This window comes from Mus musculus, chromosome Y, assembly GCF_000001635.26.
Source record: "Mus musculus strain C57BL/6J chromosome Y, GRCm38.p6 C57BL/6J".
NCBI lineage: Eukaryota > Metazoa > Chordata > Mammalia > Rodentia > Muridae > Mus > Mus musculus.
The window spans coordinates 47666368-47691586 of NC_000087.7; the positions used below are offsets into that span (position 1 = coordinate 47666368).

At 35.3% G+C, this 25219-nt stretch overlaps 1 protein-coding gene across 1 annotated transcript; it reads right to left on the bottom strand.

The window, feature by feature from the left end:
- Nucleotides 1–735: 735 nt before the first annotated feature.
- On the bottom strand, nucleotides 736–24731 carry Gm21170 (predicted gene, 21170). Its single transcript, XM_017318705.1, has 6 exons — nucleotides 24623–24731; nucleotides 19248–19314; nucleotides 18632–18666; nucleotides 3687–3804; nucleotides 2851–2941; nucleotides 736–819 (listed from the first exon to the last, which is right to left on the bottom strand). The coding sequence occupies exons 1-6, from the start codon at nucleotides 24729–24731 to the stop codon at nucleotides 736–738; spliced, it is 504 nt and encodes a 167-aa protein (XP_017174194.1).
- Between the last annotated feature and the right edge of the window lie 488 nt (nucleotides 24732–25219).

Below are 25219 nucleotides of genomic sequence, written 5' to 3' on the forward strand. Positions count from 1 at the left end.
TTTAAAAATAAAGAAGTTCTATTTTGACTCTAAAGGTATAACTGCTAGTTAACTTTGTAATCACATCACTGGGATTAACTTCCTTCTCAGAATCATCAGAATAACAAGGATTAAAGAAGCTTTAAAACTCTGTTTCATAGGAAACAAAAAAGTTAGAGATTTTTTTATTTGTTTTATATATATATATATATAACCAGCAAGTGAAATTTTTTCATGCTTCATTTTTCTGAAGATGGGAAAGTAGAAGAGTACTTCAGATTATTCTCCATGATGGCTCTTTTAAACATAGACATTTTTTTTTCTCAGTTCACCATCTACACCAAAAAGCATATCTTAGTTCTTGGTCCCCAAGTTCATCAAAACCTAAAACAGAAAAGTACCTCTTATTAAATAAATTCCCAAGGATACAAATATGAAAGATTCTGTGCAGATGATGTATAGGGTAAAGGTTAAGGTCAGGATTAGGATTAGGGTTAGTGTTAGGGTTATGTTTAATAAAGCAGGATAATTATAGTGTTATTAAAGTATGAGGTACATCTGAGGTCAAATTCCCATTTTATCATTTCATATCTTTAATAATTCATACAAAGCCATTAGGATTTTATGGATAATAGCAGTCATTTCAGTCAGAAATAATTCAAAATAATAAGTAGTTAAAACTTTATGATTATTAAAACATATTTAGATTCCTAAGGTCATTTTATGGACCATGTGCAACATACCTCCATGGACTTCTCATGCATCTTTAACTGCTTCCAGGGTCTGGTTCTGACTACATTTGGACAGTTTCAATGCTTGTTGTTCTTTTTGACAACTATTCTACAAATGTAAAAGGAAAACATTAGTATAACAATTCTGTTTATTTTTGTTGATACTGCCATGCAACATGCATGGTAGTCTAACAATAAAACACTAAATGTATATCTAATACTAAAACATTTATGTGAGCAAAAATAATTCTATATGAAAGTTAAAAGGAATAGTTTTCCAACTGATTTAAAATTTTAACAACTATTTTGACTAAATATGTGTATATTTTTACAATAACATGAAATAAAATTATGCTACCAATTGTGGGGTAGGAATTTTTTTTAATGTGAAAGAGTTTTTCATAATGCACAGACTGGCCTTAGCCTCCCAAGTTCTTATGTTTATAGGCATGCACCATGTATACATGAACTCGGTAAAATCCTAGTCTTGGAAGCTTAGATTGGTTTTCTCTAGGTTCCAATCTCAAGCAACATATAGAAGTAGTAACATAAAGTTCTCATTGTATTCTTTAGGGTTGCACACAACCATGATAATTTGCATTTAAAAAAAAATTAAGACAAGCCCTTTACACCTTTTCACCTTGGGCTACTACAATCCTGTTTTGCCCTTTATTCACTGTGATCAATTTTTTACCTCACATTTGCACTCAAATCATCATAATTAAGTAAAATTACCTCTAATTTGCAATGCTTATCTTTAAAAAAAGTGCACCTGCATACATTTGGAGACAAAGGGTTAATATTGGGTGTCATCTTTGATTTCACAGTACTGTTTCAGAGACAGAATCTCACTAAACCTAGAGCTCATCATTTATGCTACACCTGGTGGCTACAAAGATCTGGAGATCTTCTTTTCTCTGAACTAAATCTGAGATTGGTTGTTTTAAAATGCTCACAACCACACCAACTTTTTTTTGTTGTGGTGGTGGTGGTTTGTTTTTAGTGTTGCTAGTTTGTTGTTGTTTATTTTGTTGGTGGTGGTGGTGGTGTCGGCATTCATCCCAATGCAGGGAATATAAGCTGGGGTCTCCATGCCTACACGGGAGAAAGATTACCAACTAAACCATCTTCCAGCCCTGTAAATCAATCTTATTGGGCCCACATGCAGCATATGACACATTTAGGGATCTTTTCTTCTTTAAAACTTTCCTTCACTCATGGTAGTTTTCTTTCTACCAGTGGTTCTTTTCCTTTACTGGCTCCCTCTCACCAGCTGCCATATGCAGAATTACAAATCTTGAAGTACCCTGCTGTTCTGTCTTTAGACTCCTTATTTACAGGGATGATCACTTTCCCTTGAAATGTCATCCAGAGTCCAATGTTTAAAAACTGTCTTCAATTGGAGTATTTATTATTTATCTTTAGTTCCTATCTCTTTCCAGAACTGACTCATAATGGCAGGTTCCTCAATGCCTTCTGAGGCAAGAATGAATTTGCTGTTCCTTTCAAATTGAATACTTTCCAAACTATTAACCAGTAAATAAAATAAAATAGTTAATATGATTATCGTTGCCTCAGATCTTACTTGGAAACCATATGATGACTACAGTGATTGGTAGAGTAATGGAGGCATGATCTAAAATTGTTTGCTGATATGATATTCTTCCACAGGAAAATTCTTCCAGGGCTGTTGAGATTGTTTGTTTCCATCCTCTGTTGTTACTAAATCTTTACTAAATTTAGGACTGTAAGAACTGATTTACCAAATTGAGTTGGTTTTTTAATATAAACAACAGAGTCCAGGTGAAACCAATAAATAAGCTTTCTCTCTTCTTTGAACTCTGATATATTGTGTTTTTTTTTTTTTTTGTAGTCACTGGTAATCATCTCTTGATCTTTCTGCAAATGTCTGCCTCTTGAAAATTTATGATCTGGTATACCATAAAATGCCTAGTCGTTTTCATTGATAGAGTATGCAATCAATAGTTTATATCTCAGTAAGACTAGAACAGAAGCAAGGATAGATAGATAATGGAACTTAATTTAGTTTCATATGCTGAACTCAAGGCTAGTTGTTCCATTCCTACTTAGTAATACTAGGTTAAATATTAAGTTTTTTTATGGTACCAACCACTGATTTTTCTTTTTCTTCATTGAATTTCTGTACATCCATATCAGACTTCTGAAATGTAGTTATATACTGCTCACAAAATTTGTTGTTGATGTTCTTCCTGTAAAGCACAGTAACAAAAGCAGGCACATTTCATACCAATATGAAAAAGAACACTCAAAACAAATTCAATTGAACATTTCATACTATAAAAAGAAAAATAGCAGTATAAAATATCTAATGGGAAATCATTATAGATTTTTCCTCTAACATATTATCAGAGAGGTTTTCATTTACGTTTTAGCTTTTCAAAATTAAAGAAATATAAACACACACAACACACACCTAACACACACACACACACATACACACACACATATATATACATGTACAAAATTTAATTATATTTCAATGTGTTTTTTTTCATTATTTTCTACCAAATATAAGTTCTAATTTATTTTTCATACATTGCCTTAGTAAAGACAGTGCAAAACATGTCAACTAAAATATACAAATTGTCTGCATATGTAATTGTAGTTGTTCCTTTTGAATATTGTTAAACATAATAATCCATAAATTACATTCCTAAGACTATGTGCAAGACTTCTGTATTTCCACAATGAATGTAAATTAAAATTTAAATCTCATTAACATTGACTTAAAGCAGAAAATAAAATTTTCATAGATTTCTATGAATTAGATTTAGTTTGCTTGAAGGCATGATGTTATAGGGTTAACTGTTTAGACAAAATCAAAGCCAAACATTTTTACTAAAGAATCAGAAATGATATAATTTTTTTTAAACTTCAGCCACATATAATTTTTAAAATGATACACATTTGACCCTACAAATATAACAACTCTACCTCTCTCGTTCGTTCGTTTTGCAAAATCTTTCTAATTTCTGGTTGCTGCCTTTGAAAGATTCTTTGACATAAGTTTCCATCCATTTTCTCTTTATGTGAAGCGTCTTATAAATGTCATCTATATTAAAAATAAAGGGTCATTTTGAAGAAAAAATAGATGATTCCATGTATTCAAGTAAAAATAGATATAGATAAATTTCATTCAATAATGCTATGGAAACTTAAAATTAAATGATAGATATCACAAACATGCTTCATACTTTAGAATACTTAGGGTTTGGTATGTTCAGATGAAGGATGTTCAACCTGTAAAGTCTACAGAAATGTTCCACAACATAGAAAAAAACAGTCCATGTATTTTGGATAAGAAATATCTAATCTTATCTGAATTTTAATTTCTGTAAGGAAAATAATTTTGAGCTTCAAGAACAGTTTTCAAAAGAACAAATGCACAAAACAAAGGATCAAAAGTATACTTAATTCTTCATAGGGAAACACTTTTAATAAAGGCTAATTCTTTTCCAAATCTAAAAAAAGATGATGCAACTGAAAGAACAAACTTGACTGTGGAACTGTTAGACCCATTGTTTAAAATATTCAATTAAAATAAGAGGGCAGCCGGGCATATTGGTTCCCATGTTAATCCTAGTATTCTGGAGGAAAAGGCAGAGAGATATTTGTGTGTTCCAGGTTAACCTGGTCAACATACTGAGTTCCAGGACAGTCAGAGCTACAAATGAGACCCTGTCAGAATCAAACCTGCATTTGATTCCTAGCACCTACATAATGTGCACAAATATCTCCAACTCCAGTTCCAGGGGATGTGATGCCCTGTTCTAAATTCTGCATGCACCAGGTACATATGTATATGACTCACAGACATACTTATAGGCAAAATACCTATATAAATAAAAATAGATAAAAATGTTAAAATCTATGTTTAAAACAATGATCTCCAAGTTTTTTTTTTAATCAAAATAAAATTATTTCTAAAGTGAATTGGTAATTATATTTCAGAACATATCCTTTAAAAAAACAATTGAAGAAAATTATGGTAGGAACTTTTGATCAGTAACTGCTGCAGTTCATGAAAATTGTAATGCTTCAGAAAATGTTTAGTACCTTTCTAGCATGCACAGTTAGCTTTCAGTAACTAGGATGAAGCTATATTTCGGTATACATGTTTAATATTCTCACCATACATAGTGCTAGACAAAATCAGATTATTAAATGATTATTCTGCCTCCTCTAAATAGAGCAAATCCTTCAGTTGAAAAAAAATAATTTGGTAAAATGGGTAACTTGAAAGAAGCAAAATATTATTTTTTAAAAATATAATATTGTTTCATGGGGGTAGAGATATGGCTCAGCAGTTAAGAGTACTTCCTGTTCTTTGCAAAGGACATAGGTTTGGTGTCTAGCACTCATATGGTGGCTCACAACTATCTGACTCCAGTTCCAGGTATCTGAAATAATCAACTGATATCTGAACAACAGGTACACATGTGGTGCACATATATAACTGTAAGCAAAACACTAATACACATAAATAAGTCCAAAAATAGGTATTAGGAGCATTGTTTAGTAAGCCATGTAAGATGTTTTTATTTGTGTGTATGATCCTAGTATTGGAAGCTTAAGCAGGAGATTTCCAGTGTAAAGACTGCATAGGTTAAATAGGAAAATGCAGGCCAGCCTGAACTACATAATGACACCATATCTCAAAGACAAGTTACTGTCTTCTGAGAAAGCTCACTTAGCATTCAGTTACATATAATTTAAAACAGATACTTTAGAATCTGAGTATCATTCTCTCATTGTTTAGTAAGTTGTCTTCCACTTACAGTTAGATAATTCATTTCATAAAAAGAAAAAAAAAAACAATGAAGGGATTGGAGAGATGATTCAGCAGTTAAGAGCACTGGTTCCCTTCCAGATTTCTGAGATTGGAGTACCAAAACCCACAAGGTGGCTCACTACCTATAACTTCAGTTTCAGGGGATTCAAGGCCTTCATCTGGCTTCCTCAGGTACAAGACACACTAGTTGTGCACATACACACGTGAAAGAAAAAAAAACAATAACCATAACATAAAATTTAAAAATAAGTTATAAGGGTTACATTAAAGAATTCAGTTTTGCATTGTGCCATATAAAGAAGGAAGCACAGAAGACTCCTAGAAAAGAAACTGACTTAATATAAAATTAGCACTGGATCAATGAAAATATGTTTCATGTATAGAATTTTGTATACATATCACTTAGCTATGAGTACATGGAACTGTGAAATTGTTTACATCTATTTTTTTTTCCTTTTAAAATTCCTTCAAAGCTGTTACAAAAACGCCTCAGTAGTCAAGAGGGCCTACTGTGAAAAGAGGAGGTTCACAAAGTACTTTTTTTTTGTTTTTTAAGTTAAGTAATGTTACTTCATGCTTATCAAAGGATAATTCATCAAAGATGAACTCACAATTCGGAATATCTATGCTCCAAATACAAGGGCAACCAAATTCATAAAGAAATTTTACTAGAACTCAAAGTCCATATTGTACCCCATATAATAATAGTGAGAAACTTCAACACCCCACTCTGAGCAATGGAGAGGTCCTGAAAAAAAGAAATGAAAAAGAGACACTGTGAAACTAATGAGAAGTTATGAAACAATCGGATTCATCAGATACATATATATGTATCTGTCACACACACACAGACACACACAAAGAAACACGCACACATATATTGAAGCAAATTCACACACAGTTCTCATTAGATGAAGAGAAATTATTTGAAAAAAAAAATCAACAAACCTTCATGATAATAGTCTTGGATAGATTAAGAATTTTAAGCACATACCTAAATATAGAAGCAAACCAGAAGCCAACATCAAATTAAATGGAAAGAAACTTGATGCAATCCCACTAAAATAAGACAAGACAGGACTAGACAAGGCTTCTTACTCTTTCCCTACCAATTCACTATAGTACTACAAGTTCTAGACAGAGCAACTAGAAAACAAAAATTGGTCAAAGGAATAAAAATTGGAAAGGAATAAATCAAAATATCACTATTAGCAGATAATAAAATAGTATACTTAAGTGACCACAAAAATTCCATCAGAGAACCCATAAACCTGAAAAACAACTTCAGCAAAGTGGCTAGATATACAATTAACTCAAACAAAACAGTACCTTTCTTCTACTCAAAAGATAAACAGGCTGAAAGGCAATTATGGAAACAACACCTTTCAAAAGTCACAAATTATAGTTCCTTGATGTGACTCAAACCAAGCAGGTGAAAGATTTCTATGACAAGAACTTCAAGTCTCTGAAGAAAGAAACTGAAAAATCTCAGAAGATGGAAAGGTCTCCCATGGTCATAGATTAAGTTAGTAAAAATGGCTGTCTTCCCAAAAGCAATCTACAGATTTCATGCACTCTCCATCAAAATTTAAACTCAATTCTTCGTAGAGACAGAAAGAGCAATATGCAAAACCATTCGGAATATCAAAACTCCAGAATATCCCAAAACTATTCTCAACAATAAAAGAACTTCAGGGGGAATCATCCCTGAACTTAAGCTGTATTATGCAGAAATAGTGATTAAAAAAATGTATGGTAATGGTACAGAGACAATGCCTTCATGAAATGGAGAGATTTAAATATATCATCCTGTGTGATCTCAAAGGAAAAAAAAAACATGGTATGCACTCACTGACAAGTGGATATTATCCTAAAAGCTCAGAATACCCAAAATGTAATTCACAGACCACATGAAGCTCAAGAAGAAGGAAGACAAAAGTGTAGGTGTTTCAGTCCTTCTTAGAATGGGGAACATAATATTCCTGATAGGAAATGTGGAGATCAGGGCAGAGACTTAAGGAATGACCATCCAGATTCTGTCCAACCTTTGGATCCATCCCATATACTGAAACCAGGCACAGTCACTATTGTGGATACCAACAAGTGCTTGCTGATAGGAGCCTAATATGACTGTCTCCTGAGAGGCTCTGCCAGGGCTTGGCAAGAACAGAGGCTGATGCTCACAGCCAACAATCAGACTGATCATGGGGTCCCCAGGGGAGCAGTTAGAGGAAGAACTGAAGAAGCTGAAGGGGTTTGCAACCTTACAGGAAGAACAACAATATGAACCGAGCAGACAGTCCAGAGCACTCAGGGACTAAGCCACCAAACAAAGAGGGGCACCCATGACTCTAGCTGCATATAGAGCAGAGGATGGTATTGTCAGACATCAGTGGGAGGAGAGGTCCTTTGTCCTGTGAAAGCTCCATGCCCCAGTGTAGGCAAATGCCAGGGTAGGGAGGTGGAGTATGTGGGTGAGGGAACAGGCTCATAGAAACAAAGCAAGTGTCAAATGGAATAGGGATTTCCTGGGGTTAAACCAGGAAATGGCTGATATTTGAAATGTAAATAAATACACACACACACACACACACACACACACACACACACACACACACACACACACTCTGATGGCTTTAACTGTGACTTCAAGTGGGTTTACATCTAATCACAGGATGATCTAAATTTTTCCCATTCCTGCTAGTTTTTTGATAAATTAGAGTAAATGTGTCTGCATCTCAATCTCCAAATAAAATCATAGTTGCTCTTATCACAACCAAGCTCCTCAACCTTTTTCATCACAATACAAATCTAAGACAAATCTTAAATATAAAATTCTTCCTGGCTGGACAAATATTTTACTGCTACAGCAAGAAGCTCTGGTTTCAATCTTCAGGAATGAAAAATAAAAACCCCCAAAATTTAGATATAAAAAATAAAGAAGGCATGATTCCTCGGGCCCCATTACATTTCTGAGGCTGAGGACTTCAGGTACAAGGCCAGTCCAGGCTGCAATTGAGGTTTCAGACAATCCTGAGATATAGAGCTAGAGCTTACTTTCCTAAACTAAAACAACAAATAAATAAAGACAGCCTGGTCTGAATTATGTCTGAATTCCCAGCACTTCTGAGGCAGAGAGAAGCCTCTAGTATTTGAGGCAGTTTGGAACCTATATATAGAAATTTCGGCAATGTGGCATTTTCACAACACGTTAAAATGTAGACTGGTTTTCAGTTTCATTTTAATAAATTCCTGGTGGGAAGCAGTTGCACAGAAGAGGTTCTTGTCTGTTTCATCCACTAAGTGAAGTCCAGTTTACTCACACCTCACATCCCCAGGCCCCAAGAATACTTTCAGGGTCTCCATTTCCTTGGCCTTCCTGATTTCTGCTAGGAGCTAGTCTGTTCAAACTCTTGCACTTACAGTGAAGTTCTCAGTTTTTCTCAGCAGAGGCCTAAGAGGGAAAGGTCGATTGTGAACCTGGAAGTAGCAACTTCCTGAGTCCAGTGAGGGTCACCTAATCTCATTACTCCTGAAGAAACACCTCCAAAACTCCACCTTCATCCCCACCCAGACCCCTAGCTGAACCAGGATTAACCAACAGACAATTGACTACCTCCACTGAGACTTCATCCTACCATGATTCTTCAAGAATTTTGCTTCCTCAAGAACTCTTTGTAGCCACCATACTGGGTAACAGGGTTTGAACAGCGGGAAAACAATCTCAGCCAAGCCCATTGCTGATTGGCTGTGTTTGCACATGAGTACTAAGGGTAAGAGAGGCTCTTTCAATCATCTGTGATTAAAGCTTCAAAAAGCGGGTAGTATTTTAACTTCCTCTACTACCCAGAGGCTTTCCATTTTCTAAGTTTGCAATACTAACTTGAAAGTTAAAATAAAATGAACTCCAAAGACGACTCTCCTACTTTGTTTCAGATGAAGGGGCTGTTCTGTGTAACTCTAAATTGTTTTTTTTTTGTTTTGTTTGTTTTTTTTTTTTGTTTTTTTTTTAAACTAAAGTGTTTTTGCATGTTTGTATTTATATAACATGTATGACTAGTTCCCCTAGAAACTAGAATAGGATGCCAAAATCCCTGGATCTAAAATTAAAAATGATTTTGAGAATTATCTGGGTTCTAGGAACTAAACCTTGGTTCTGTACAAAAGCAACAAGTGTTCTTAATTTCTAAGCCATCTTTCCATTCCTATCCTGTGTGTGTTTTAAGGTGTGCTGGATCATTTCTAACGATAGATGTTTAATTTTACTATATAATGGATAGTATAAAAAATGACTCTGTTAATGTTGTCTATTTCCAGAAACAGAAAAACAAACAAACAAACAAACAAAACAGCAACAAAAAAAAACATAATTTTAATGGATTGTGTAAATCATAAAAAGTTTCAGGATAAAAATGGAGTGTATACATTTCAGTATATGGGTGCATAAGGGGGCCAGATATAGACATCTGTTTTATTCTCAATTATATTCCAAATTTCTTTTTCATTTTCTCTTTTTTTTTTTTCAAGTCAGGGTTTATCTGAAAAGCTCTGGTTAACCTGGAACTCACCCTGTATACCAGGGTGGCGTCAAAATCAAAAATCTCCCTGCCTCTGCCTCCCAATGTCTGGGATTAAGGCATGTGCCACCACTGACTGACCCAACTTAAAACTTGAGATAGGTTCTCTCTGAATATGCAGCTAACCAATGCCACTACCTCGGCTAGCCAACAAGCTGTCTCCACCTACTCAGCACTGGTTGGCAGCCTGCATTTTAGAAGTGGATTCTAGGCCCCCACTTTTATTTTCAAGGAAAACATTTTACTAAAACAGCCATCTCTCTAGCCTCTCTTCAAGGTTTGTTCTGTTGCTATAGACACTGCAATTTTTTGTTTGTTTGTTTTTTGTTTGTTTGGTTTCTTTTTCTATTTCTCTAATCATGCCTAAGTTTAGGCTCCTAAAATGCTTAGTGGTGGTTTTGCTTGTTTCCTTACAACAGCAAATTGGTTTTCTTGCTCACTTTACAATTTGCAGTTAATTTGGCACACTGGACGAACTGACATTTCATTTACTAGGCTTATTGCTGTGTTTTGTTTCTTTGGTGCTTTTTTTTTTTTTTTTTTTTGTTAATTTGCTGGGTTTTTTTTTTTTTTTTGCTGGTTTTTTGTTTTTGTTTTTGTTTTCACCACTGAAGATGAAATTTATAACTTTTAATGGTGCTTTACCACTGAGCTACATCTTTAGTTAATCTTTAGTTTTGAATGTTGGATGAGAAGTTATCTGTGTGTATTTTTTAAAGAAAACTATAATTTCTGTGAAGCCTACAATTATCCCCCTATGCTATAGGTTCTATAGAGATCTGTTTCCCTCGTTTGGCCTCTTCAAGAAACAGGGAAATATTTTTAAAACACATACCTCCAGATTTATCCAACATACTGCCTACTTCATGTCTGTGAAGACAGAACAATAAAAAATTAAAGCAAGAAATATAGTAGACTGGTAGGCCATTTTTTTTACCACACACAAAACTTTACACAGAACCTTCTTTAATTTTTTATAATAAATATATAATGTTTGGTTTGGAACAAATGTCATATGCATATAAAATATGTGGTGGACTACCGACTTGAACTTGGATTATTTACTTTTAACAATTCATACGTTTACACCCCACAAGGAGTTTATTCATAACTCTCCCACACTTGCCGAGACCCTTTTTTTTCCCAGATAGTCCCCTACTTATTTTTATGATGTTTCTCCTTTTCTGTGAGTGTGTCAAATATCACATGCAGGTGGTCCTATTGTATGAGTTCCTATGTGTTTGTGATCACAAAGTCTAAAGGATCCCAAGCTGGGCTTGAACTTAACATATAGCAGCATCTGACATTGAAATGCTGATCTTCCTGAATCTACTTTTCCAGTGAAGGTAACACAAACACTACTTTTGAAGTACTCTATTGAACTGGCAAAAAAAAAAAAAGAAAAAAAGAAAAAGAATTGAAAATATTACCCCATGTCTTCATCTCCTTTTACTTGAGGCGATATATATCCATCTTTACCAATTGCTGGGTTATTTACTGTATTGACAATAGAAAATGTAAACATTTGAAAGTATGCCATATTAGTAATAGTTAATAAAGTACTATCAATTTGAATTTCTTTGGAAAAACTGCCCGTTTTGAGTTTTTGAAACAGATTTTAAAAACTAAGTAAAATTAAGTACATCCAGGAAATCTAGTACACAAGAAGAAGAAAAAACATAAGGATAACGGGTATAGATGAGAAGTAAGATTTCCAAATTATAGGGTCAGTGAATATCTTCAATAAAACTATAAAAGAAACCTTTCCTAACCTAATGAAAGAGATGTCCATGAACATACAAGAAGCATGCAGAACTCCAAATAGTTTGGACCAGAAAAACAACAACAAAAACAAAAATCCCTGCCATCATATATTAATCAAAGCACCAAATGCACAAAACAAAGAAAGAATATTAAAAGCAGTAAGGTAAAATGGTCAAGTAACATATACAGGAATTCCTATCAGAATTACACCTAACTTCTACCCAGAGACTATGAAAGCCATAAGATCCACGGTAGATATCATACAGACACTAAGAGAGCAGAAATAAGAGCCAAAGCTATAATATGCAGCAAAACTATTTTACCATAGATTGAGAAAACAAGGTATTCCGTGAAAAAACAATATTTACACAATATCTTTGAACAAATCAAACCCTTCAAGGGATAATAAAGGGAAAACTCCAATATAAGGAGGGAAATCACATGCTAGCAAAAACAAGATATTAATCTTGAAGTAAACCTAAAAGAAGATAGCTACATGAACAAAGTTCCAACAAAAATAACAGGAAGAAACAAAGACTTTGTCTTAGTATCTCTTAATATCGCCATATTCTATTCACCAATTAGAAAGAAATAGACTAACAGACTGGATGTGTAAGCAAGACCCAGCATACCAGAAACGAACCTCAGGAACAAAGACAGACATTACCTCACAGTAAAAGGCTGGAAAACAATTTTCTAAGCAAATGTTCCAAAGAAACAAATTTGGAGTAGCCATTCTAATATCAAATAAATTTGACTTTCAACCCAATGTTATCAAAAAAGACAAGGAGTGACACTTCATATTCATCAAAGTTAAAATTTACCAAGATGAATTTTCAATTCTAAACATTTATAGTCCAAATGCAATGGCATCCATATTCATATAAGAAACTTTAGTACAGCTCAAAATGCACATTGCACGACACACAATAATAGCAGAAGACTTCAACAACCCTCCCTCATCAATGGAAAGATCCTGGAAAGAAAAATTAAAAAAAAGACACAGTTAAACTAACAGAAGTTATGAAACAAATACATTAGTTGATATCTATAGAACATTTTATTCTAGAACAAAAATTGTCCATTCTGCTCAGCACCTCATGACGCCTTCTCCAAAATTAACAATATAATCAGTCACAAAACATGCCTCAACAGATATAAAAATATCCAAATAATCTCATACATCCTATCTAATCTCCAAGGACTAAGGCTGATCTGAAATAATAATATAAATAATTGAAAACCCATGTACACGTAGAAGGTGAACAAAAATCCAGTCAGTGATAAATCAGGTAGGGAAGAAATAAAAAAAATAAATATAAGACTTTTTAGAGTTTAAAAAAAATGAAGTTACTACATACTGAAAGTTGTGGAACACAACTAAAGCAGTGTTAAAGGGAATCTCATAGCTCTGAATGCCTCTAAATAGAAACTGGAGAGAAGATACAGTAGTAGGTTGACAGAACACCTAAAACCCCTTGAATAACAGGAAGGAAATTCACCCAAGAGGAGTTGAAGGCAGGAAATAATCACACTCAGGGCTGAAATCAAACAAGTGGAAACAAAGGAACTATAACATAAAATCAAACAAACTAGGAGCTGGACCTTTGAGAAAGTCAACAAGATAGATAAAACATTAGCCAGACTAATTACAGGGCACAGGGAAAATATCAACATTAACAAAACCAGTAATGAAAAGGGAGACATAACAACAGATACTTAGTAAATCCAAAAAAATCATCAGATCCTACTATACAAGCCTGTAACTTAGCAAAAGTGGAAAATCTGGATGAATTGGACAATTATCTAGACAGATGTCAGGTACTAAATTTCAATCAGGTTGAGATAAACCCTGTAAACTCTCCCATAACCCCCAAAGAAATAGAAGCAGTCATTAAGAGCTCCCCCCTCCAAAAAAAAAAAAAAAAAGCCCCGTATCTGATGGGTTTAGTACAGATTTCTATCAGACTTTCAATGAAACACCAATACCAACAATCTTCAATCTATTATGCAAAAACAAAAGAAAATGAACACTACTTAATTTGTTCTATGAAGCCACATTTACTCTTATACCCAAACCATACAAAATCCCAATGAAGACAGGATACTTCAGACCAATTTAACTTATAAATATTGATGCAAAAATACTCAATAACATCCTGTTAAACACAATCCAAGAACACATCAAAATGATCATCCTACATGATCAAGCGGCTTCATCCCAGGGATACAGGAATGGTTCAATATATGGGAATCCATCAATGTAATCCAATATGTAAAGAATCTCAAGGAAAAAAACACAGTATTATCTCATTAGACACTGAGGAATCATTTAAAAAAAATCAACACACCTTCATGATGAAAGTCTTGGATAGATTCAGAAAGCAAGGCCCATAACTAAACATAGTAGCAAACCAGGATCCAACATCAAAATAAATGGAGAGAAACTCAATGCAATCCCACTAATATATGACAAGGCTTCCCACTCTCTCCCTACCTATTCACTATAGTACTAGAAGTTCTAGCCAGATTAAATAGACAACAAAAAGAGGTCAAAAAGTTAAAAATTGGAAAAGAACAAATGAAAATATCACTATTAATAGGTAATAAGATAGTATATTTAGTGACCCCAAAAAAATCCACTAAAGTACCCTTAAGCCTGAGAAACAACTTTAGCAAAGTGATTGGATATACAATTAACTCAAATAGATCAGTAGCTTTCCTCTACTCAAAGGATAAACAGGCTGAAAAGGAAGTTATGGAAACAACACTCTTCACAATAGTCTCATACCTTGGTGTGACACGAAAAAAGCAAGTCAAAGTTCTGTAGGACAAGAACTTCATGTCTCTGAAGAAAGAAATTGAAATTCTCAGAAGATGGAAAGATCTCCCATGGCCATAGATTGGTGTCCCAAATAATTTAGTAAGAATGTCTATCTTGCCAAAAGTAAGCTCTGATTCCATGCCCTCTCCATCAATATTCAAACTTAATTTTTTATAAAGATAGAAAGAGCAATATGCAAAATCATTTGGAATAACGAAAATCCAGGATATTGTAAAACTATTCACAACAATAAAAGAACTTCAGGGGGAATCATCCCTGACCTCAAGCTGTATTATAGAGAAATAGTGATAAAAATGTATAGTGACCATAAAGAAAAAATGACTTCAGGAAGTTCACACGCAAACGTATATGTCTAAAGTATATCATCCTGTATGAGGTAACACAATCCCAAAGGAAAAAATATGGTATGCACTCACTGATAAGTGGATATTATCCTAAAAGTTCAGAATACCCAAAATGTAATTCACAGACCACATAAACCTTAAGAAGGAAGAAAAAAGTGTGCATGTTTCCGTCCTACTCAGAATGGGGAACAAAATACTACTGGGAGGAAATATGGAGACAAAGTGCAGGGCAGAGACTGAAGGAACGACCATTCAGAATCTGCCCCACCTGTGGATCCATCCCGTATATAAACACCAGACCCTGTCACTATTGTGGATACCAACAAATGATTGCTGAAAGGAGCCTAATATGGCTGTGTCCTTAGGGGCTCTGCCAGAGGTTGGCAAAAACAGAGGCTCATGCTCACAGCCAACAATCAGACTGATTATAGGGTCCACAGTGGAAGAGTTAGAGGAAGGACTGAAGGAGCTGAAGGGGTTTGTAACCTTACAGGAAGAACAATAATATGAACCAAGCAGACCGCCCCCCACCCCAGAGCACTCAGGGACGAAGCCAGCAAACAAAGAGGGGGACCCATGGCTCCAGCTAAATACATAGCAGAGGATGTCCTTGTCAAACATCAATGAGAGGAGAGGTCCTTGGTCATGTGAAGTTTGGTGTCCCAGTGTAGGCAAATACTAGAGCAGGGACATGGGTGTTGGTGGGTGGGGGAACATGCTCATAGAAGCAGAGGGAGGGTGGAATGGTAAAGGGAATTTCTGGGGTGAAACCAGGAAATGACTAATATTTGAAATGTAAATAAACACACACACACACACACACACACACACACACACACACACACACACACACACCTAATATGATGGCTTTAACTGTGACTTCAAGTGGGTTTATATGCAATCACACGATGATCTAAATTTTGGTCCCATTGTTGCTAGGGTTTTGATAAATTAGAGTAAATGTGTTTGCATCTCAATCTCCAAATGAAATCATGGTTGCTTTTATCATAACCAAGCTCCTCAATATTTTTCATCATAATACAAATCTAAAGCAGATCTAAAATATAAAGTTTTTCTGGTTGGACAAATATGTTACTGCTACAGCAAGAAGCTCTGGTTTCAATCTTCAACAAGGAAAAAAGGAATAAAAAACAAACAAACAAACAAACAAACAAATTTTAAATATAAAAAATAAAGAACACATATTTCCTCAGGCCCAGGTACATTTGTAAGGCTGGGGACTTCAGTTTCAAGGCCAGTCAAAGCTGCAGGTGAGGTTTCAGACAATCCTGAGATATAGAGTTAGAGCTTACTGTCCTAAACCAAAACAACAAATAAATAACAACAACCTGGCCTGAATTATGTCTGAAGTCCCAGCACTTCTGAGGCTGAGAGGAGCCTCTGTATTTTGAGGCAATTGGAGCCTATACATAGAAATTTCGGGAATCTGCCATTTTAACAACAGGTAGAGGTAAATGAAGACTGGTTTTCAGTTCGTTTTTAATGAATTCCTGGCAGGCAGCAGCAGCTAAAAGAAGGTTTTAGTCTGTTGGCTCCACTAACTGACTTCCAATTTACTCACTCCTCACCTCCCCAAGCCCCAAGAAGACTTCCAGGGTCTCCAATTCCCTGGCCTTCCTGCTTTCTGTTAGAAAATAATTCTGTTCAAACCCCTGCCCTTAGCGAAGTTCTCTGTTTTTCTCAGCAGAGACCTAAGTGGGAAAAGTTGATTGTGAGCCTGGAAGCAGTACCTTCCTGAGTCCAGTGAGGGTCACCTCCTCTCCTTACTCCTAAAGTAACACCTCCACCCCTCCACCTTCTTCCCCACACAGGCCCCCAGCTCAAACAGGATTAATCATCTTTCAACAGACAATTGACTACCTCTATTGAGACTTCTCCCTACCATGCTTCCTCAAGAACCTTGCTTCCACAAGAACTCGGCTTGATGACTACCACAAAGCATACTGGGTAACAGGGTTTGGATAGCGGAAAACAATCTCAGCCAAGGCCCTTGCTGATTGGCAGTGTTTGCACATGTGTACTAAGGGTGAGAAAGGCTCAATCAGTCGTCTGTCATTGAAGAGCAAAAAGGAGGTAGTATTTTAGCTGCCACTACTACCCAGAGGCTTTCCATTTTCCAAGTTTACAATACTAACTTGAAAGCTAAAATAAAATGGACCCCAAACAAGACTCTCCTACTTTGTTTCAGATGAAGGTGCTGTTGTTTGTAATTTTCAATTGTTTTATTTATTTAAGTAATTTGTTTTTGCATGTTTGTATTTATAAACATGCATGTGTGGTGCACATAGAAACTAGAAGAGAATTCCAAAACCCATGGATATAGAATTAAAAATGGGTTTGAGCCATTGTGTGGGTCCTAGGAACTAAAACTAGGTTCTGTCCAAAAACAAGTGCTCTTAATTTCTAAGCCATCTTTCCATCCCTGTCCTTTGTGTCTTTTAAGGTGTGCTGATCATTTTTCTTGAAACATGTTTATTTGTACTATACAGTGGAGATTACAAAATTATAACACTTTCTTAATATTGACAATTTCCTCAAAGAGAAAAAACAAAAAGACAAAAACCATCATTTTAATGGATTGTGTAAATCAGATAAAGAGTATTGTAAAAAACTGATGCATATACATTTCAGTATAAGTATGCATAAGAAGGCGTCAAATAGACATTTGCTTCATTCTCAATCACATTCCAACTTCCTTTTTTTTTTTTTTTTTTTCAAGGCAGGGTTGTAGTCCTGGACCTCACCCTGGTTACCAACTGCTGGGATTAAGGCATGAACCACCTCTGACTGCCCAAACTTAAAACTTGAGACAGGTTCTCTCTGATTGTGCAGCTCACCAATGCCACTAGCCTGGCTAGCAGCAAGCTGTCTCCACCTACTTTTCACTGGGTTGCAGCCTGCATTTTTAAAGCCGATTTAAGACCCCCTCCTTAATTTATATACTTTCAAGGAAAGCACATTACCAAAACAGCCATCTCTCTAGCCCCTCTGAGAGGTTTGTTCTCTTGTGGTAGCCACTGTATATTTTTTTTTCTTCTCTAATCATGCCTAAGTTTAGGCTCCTAAAATGCTTATTGCTGGTTTTGCTTGTTTCCTTACAAGAGCAAACTCGGTTTCTTGCTCATTTTACAATTTGCAGTTAATTTGGCAAACTGGACAACCTAACATTTCATTTGCAAGACTTATAACTGTGTTTTGCTTGTTTGGTAGGATTTTTGTTAATTTGGTGCATTTGTTGGTTTGTTTGGGGTTTTTATTGTTATTGTTTTGTTTTGTTTCTTTGTTTGTTTTTGTTTGTTTATTTTTGCCACTGAAGATGAAACTCATCACTTTTAAATGGTGATTTACCACTGAGCTACATCTTCAGCTAATCTTGCATTCTGAATGTTTGCTGAGAAGTTATCTCATATTTGTTTTAAAGGAAACTACAATTACTGTGAACCCTAAAATTGTCCCCTTTTGCTATACAGTCTAGAAATCTGATGCCCTCTTCTGACCTCTTTAAAAAACAGGCAAATACCTCCAAAAACACATACCTTCAGATTTATCCAACATACTGTCTACTTCATCTCTGTGAAGAAAGGAAAATAAAAAATTAATGCAAGAAATATAGTGGACTGGTAGGACATTTTTCTTACCCACACAAAACTTTAAAAAGAACTTTCTTTTAATTATTTATAATAAATATATAATGTTTGGTTAAGAACAAATGTCATATATATATATATATATATATATACATATACATATGTATATATATATATATATATTACATGGTGGAGTATCAAAGTGATCTTGTATCCTTTACTTTTACCAATTCATACATTTACACCCACAGTAGTTTATTCATTAGTCTCCCACTCTTGCTGAGACCCTTCTTCTTGCCAGATGGTCCCCCTCTTATTTTCATGATTTTTCTCCTTTTCTTTTTGTGTATATCTTGGAAGATCTCAGGCAGGTGGTCATATTGTACTAGTTGCTATGTGTTTGTTATCACAAGGTCTGAAGGCCCTCAAGCTGGGCTTGAACTCAACATATAGCAGTGTCTGATTTGTATTGCTATCTTCCTGAATCTACTTCTCCAGTGAAGGGAATACAAACACTACTTATGAAGTAATCTATTGAGCTGGCAAAAAATATTGAAAATGTTACCCCATATCTTCATCTGCTTCTGCTTGAGGCGATATATTCTCATTTTTATCAAACGCTGGGCTCTTTACTGTATTAACAATAGAAAACAGAAACATTTGAAAGGATTCTATATAAGTAATAGTTAATAAAGTACTATCGATTTGAATTTCTCTCGAAAAACTCTCCATGTAAATTTTTGGAAGAGATTTTAGAAAGGAAATATTTACACCGAGAAAATCCAGGACACAAGGAGATGACAAAACTTAAGGATAATAGGTATCAATGACAAGTAAGTTTTTCAAATTTAGGGACAGTGAATATATTCAACAAAATTATAGAAGAAAACTTCCCTAACCTAAAGAAAGAGTTGCCTATGAATATACAAGTAGCCTACAAAACTCCAAATAGTTTGGACCACAAGAGAAATTTCTTCCATCATATAGAAATCAAAACTCCAAATGCATAATAAAAAAAAAAGAAAAGAAAAAGAAGAATATTAAAAGCACTAAGGGAAAATGGTCAAGTGACTTATAAAGGAAATCCTATCAAAACTATACCTAACTTATCCCCAGAGATTATGAAAGCCATAATATCCAGGGCAGATGTCATACAGACCCTAAGGGAAAAGAAATGCCAGACAAGGCTACTAGACGCATCAAAAAATTTTACAATAGATTGAGAAAACAAAACGATATCTACACAATATGCTCGAACAAATCCAGCCCATCAAGTGGGTAATAATGGGAAAACTCCAATATAAGGAGGGAAATTACACTCTAGAAAAACCAAGAAATTGATCTTGAAGCAAACCTAAAAGAAGAAAGCTACATGAATCACATTCCAACTCTAACAACAAAAATAACAGGAAGCAACAACTACTTTTCCTTAATATCTCATAATATCAGCGGACACAATTCACCAATAAAAAGACATAGAATAACGGACAGGATGTGTAAGCAAGACCAAGCATACTAGAAACAAATCTCAGGGACAAATACAGATATTACCTTAGAGTAAAAGGCTGGAAAACAATTATCCAAGGAAATGTTCCAAAGAAACAAGTTGGAGTAGCCATTCTAATATCAAATAAATTCGACTTTCAACCCAAAGTTATCAAAAAAAAAAGAGGAGGGACACTTCATATTCATCAATGTTAAAATTTGCCAAGATGAATTCCCAATTCTGAACATTTATACGCCAAATGCAATGTCATCCACACTCATAAAAGAAACTTTAGTAAAGCTCAAAAACACACATGAATAGAGCATTAAAAGAAACCTTGACTAAATTGGTTTTAGAGACCTGCAGAAAAGATTATGCAGCTCTTTTTTCCCTTCACCTTGTTCTGAGTATGGAACACCACAGGGAAATTTAAACTTACACCATTCGAACTCCTCAACTGGGGACCCCCCCCCTTTAACAGAAGCAGGGGGAATGTTTGACACTCATGTTTCTTTTTCAGAACTCCCACTAGCTCACTTGAAGGACCTACAACTGGTCAGAAAAGATGCCTTGGAAATGTTGAAACACAATAAAAAACTAAAACAAAAACACAAAAACAAAAAACATACGAACCAGAAACCATCTTGGTGCCACATAAATTTCAAACAGGAGTACCTGTCCTGGTCTGGTGCCACCATTCTGGCAAACTTGAACTCAGATCAAAAGGACTCTCCCTGATGATTCTCACAAGCCCTGCTGCCACACCTCCAGCATGTGCCCAGTTCTGGCATCCAGCCTGCCATGGCCCACTGGCCTGGCACTGCTCACGCACAGTGGGCACTGCACAGGAACCTCCCTCCCTCCCTCCTCCCACTGGCAAGAGGCTCTTTTGTCTCATTCAAGGGGCTTCTGAGGTTCTCAATCTTACATATCCTAAAGCTGTGACTTCATGTTGGCTTTGTTTGGCAGCTGGGCCAGAGGTTTAATTTTCTAACTTATAAGATCAGAACTATGTACTAGAAGGAGTGGGAAATGTGAGACTACAACTTAGAGCGTTTCTCCCTGGAAGGTAAAGCACCTGGATATTCTCCAAGATTGTTTTCCCTGATTTATAAAAATACAGCCAGAAAGAGACTCTATGTTATCTACAGCCACCAAAAAGCCTTTTGGTTTCTGAGCCTTACAGCTAGAGATTCGAAAATTGGAGTTTTGCCAAGGACATCCGGGCAGAGAAGAACACTCCTCCCAACTCTTCCCAACTCCTCCAAACTCTCCTCCCAACTCATCCCAATTCCTCAGCTAGCTAATAAAAACCTTCTTCTGTCACATCTCAGAGTCATACGCCCCTGCCCTGCACAGTGGAAGGAGTTTGTCCTTAGCTAGCTGATAATAAAACCTCTTGCAGTTTGCATCAGGTGTGGATTTCTCTCAAGTCATTGGGGTGCTGGCCAGCTCATCCCGGGACTTTACTGGACTTGAGAGGAGGTCCATCTTCGGGGTCTTACACATGGAGACCTAATACCAAAACTCTTCAAACTATTATGCAAAATCAAAAGAGAAGGAACACTATTGAATTTGTTCTATGAAGCCAGATTACAATTATATTCAAACCATACAAAAACTCAATGAAGAAAGGAAACTTCAGACCATTTTCCCTTATGAATTTCGAAGCAAAAATACTCAATAAAATCACTGCAAATCAAATAAAAGAATACATCAAAACGATCATCCATCATGGTCAAGTAGGCTTCATCCCTGTAATGCAGGGATGGTTTAATATATGGAAATCTGTCAACTTAATCCACTATAGAAACAAACTCAAAGACGAAAACAACATGATCACCTCATTAGATGCTGAGAAAACATTTGACAAAACACAACACCCATTCATAATAAAAGTCCAGGAAAGGTCAGGAATTCAAGGCCCATATCTAAACATAAAAAAAAAACAATAGACAGCAAACGAGTAGGAAACATTAAACTAAATGAAACAATCCCATTAAAATCAGGGACTAGACAAGGCTGCCCACTTTCTTCATACCTATTGAATATAGTAGTTGAAGTCCTAACCAGAGCAATTAGACAACAAAAGGAAAACAAATGAATACAAATTGGAAAGGAAGAAGTCAAAATATCACTATTTCCAGAATATATGATAGCATGTATCAGTGACCCAAAAATGTACCAGAGAAATCGTAACCATATATATGACTTCAGTGCAGTAGGTGAATATAAAATTAACTCAAACATATCAGTGACCTTTCTCTACTCAAAGGAAAAAGAGGATGAGAAAGAAATTAGGGAAAAATCACCCTTCACAATACTCACAAATAATATAAAATAGCTTGGTGTGACTCTAACTTAGAAAGTGAAAGATATATATGATAAAAACTTCATGTCTCTGAAGAAAGAAATGAAACAAGATCTCAGAACATGGAATGAACTCCCATGCTCATGGATTGGAAGGATTAATATAGTAAAAATGGCTGTTCTGCCAAAAGTAGTTTATAGATTCAATACAATCCCCATCAAAATTCCAACTCAATTCTTTACTGAGTTAGAAAGGGCAATTTACAAATTCTCCTGGAATTTGATAAAAACAAACAAACAAACAAACAAAAAAAAAAACAAACCAACAACAACAACAACAAAAAACCTGGTATAGGAAAAACTATTCCCAACAATAAAAGAACCTCTTGTGGAATCACCATGCCTGACCTCAAGCTGCACTACAAAGCAATTGTGATAAACAGTACATGGTACAGGTATAGTGGTAGACAGGTAGATAAATGAAATAGAACTGAAGTCAGAGAAATAAACCTATAGTCACTTGATCTTTGACAAAGGAGCTAAAACCATCTAGTGGAAAGGAGACAGCATTTTCAACAAATGGTGTTGGTTCAATTGGCAGTTAGCATGTAGTAGAATGTAAATTGATCTATTCTCATCCCCTGTGCAATGCTCAAGTCTAAGTCGATCAAGGGACTGCACATAAAACCAGAGACACTGAAACTTATAGAGGAGAAAGTGGGGAATAGCCTGGAATACATGGGCAAAGGGGGAATATTCTTGAAAAAAAAATACCACCAATGTCTTGTGCTATAAGATTAAAAATGGACAAATGGGACCTCATAAAATTGATAAGGTTATACCCAGAAGTTCAAACTTGTAATAAGGAAACATGCTTCACTTTGTCCATAGCAGCCTTATGTATAATAACAAGAAGCTGAAATGAAACCAGATGACTCTCTTTAGAGGAATGTATATAGAAAATATGGTACATTTACTTAATGAATTACTACACAGCTATTAAAAACAATGAATTCATGAAATTTTTATACAAATGGATGGATCTGGATGATATCTTCCTAAGAGAGTTAACCCAATCACAAAAAACACACATGATATTCACACATTGATGAGTGGATATTATCCCTGAAGCTCAGAATAACCAAGGTAAAATGTGCAAAACCCATGAAACTGAAGAAAGAAGACCAAAGTGTGGATATTCCATTCCTTCTTAGAATGGGGAACCAAATAATCATGGAGGGAGTTACAGAGACAAAGATTGGAGCTGAGAATAAAAGAATACAGAGACTGCCTCACTTGGGGATCCATCCCATATACAACCACCAAATCCAGACACTACTGAAGATGCCAACAAGGGCTTGGGTGCAGGAGAATGATATAGTTGTCTCCTGAGAGGATCTGCTAATGCCTGACAAATAAAAAAGTGGATGTTCACAGACATCCTTTGGACTTAGCACAGGGTCCCCAATTATGGAGCTGGAGAAAATACCTAAGGAGCTTAAGAAGTTTGCAGGCCCCTAGAAGAAAAAACAACATGAACTAACAAGTACCCCACAATTCCATGGGATTAAACCACCAATCAATGAAAACAAATAATGGGACATATGACTCCAGCTTCATATGTAGCAGAGGATGGACTAGTCAGGCATCAATGGGAGGAGAGACACTTGTTCCTGTAAAGATCCTATGCCCCAGTATGGGGGAATACCTGGGTTAGGAATTGGTAGATGGTGTGTTGGGGAGATGGGGGAGAGGGGAGAGGACAGGAGATTTTTTGGAGTGGAAACTAGAAACGGGGATAATATTTGAAATGTAAATAAGGAAAATATATAATAGAAAAAGAAAGGAAATAATTTATTTGCAGGTTTTATGAAATAAATTCATGTTTGGCAAACATATTATACGAACAATGTTCACGTCTTTTCTTGAGGTGAAATCAAGAAAGTTCTTCTCTCTCAACATATGCTGATATAGTTCCAAGAGTAGGTTTATGTGCTGCAAAACCTTGTATATAGGAATAGAGAGATATAGGTAAAATTAGAAATGAAGTATATGTAAGCTCTTAACAAAGACTTCTTCCATTTCAGGTGACTAGGTAAAGTCTAATGAACTGCAGGACACAATTAATACTGGAAATGCTATACCTTCCGAAAGAGCCTCCTCTGAAACTTTTATGTCATCATCCTCATCATCAAAGTCCAAAAGTAATAAGTAACCTTCCTTTGGTATCACCTTCAATTTCTTAAGAGCCATTCTTCTCATAAGAACTCAGTAGTCTTCTTAGTTAATAAAAAAGAAAAAAAAACAATAAAAAAAACAATAAAAATAAAAAGGAAAAAAAAGAACTTAGTTACCTGATTAAAAATTATCATTTAAATAATTAAAAATAACAAAACATCAAATAATTATTTTAGCTCAATGAAAGATCATTTCTTTTTTACTTAACATGTATATTTTTAATCAATTGCCTTTATCAGAGAGTTCTGTGTACATATTCAATATGGTGATGCATATATATATACTTACCCGTACCATTTCCTCCGTGTATCCCATTTATCATGTCCCTCTCCCTCACAACTTGTTTTAAAAACTTCTTTAACTCACTTCTTTAAAAACCTTCTTTAGAACCTAAGTTATCAATCTGCCATTTCTCAGTTTAAAAAGAGACAAAAACTTGCCAACCTTCAACATATGAGTCCTCCCCTCCTCCCAAAAAAATGATGAGCAACATCCTTTAACCT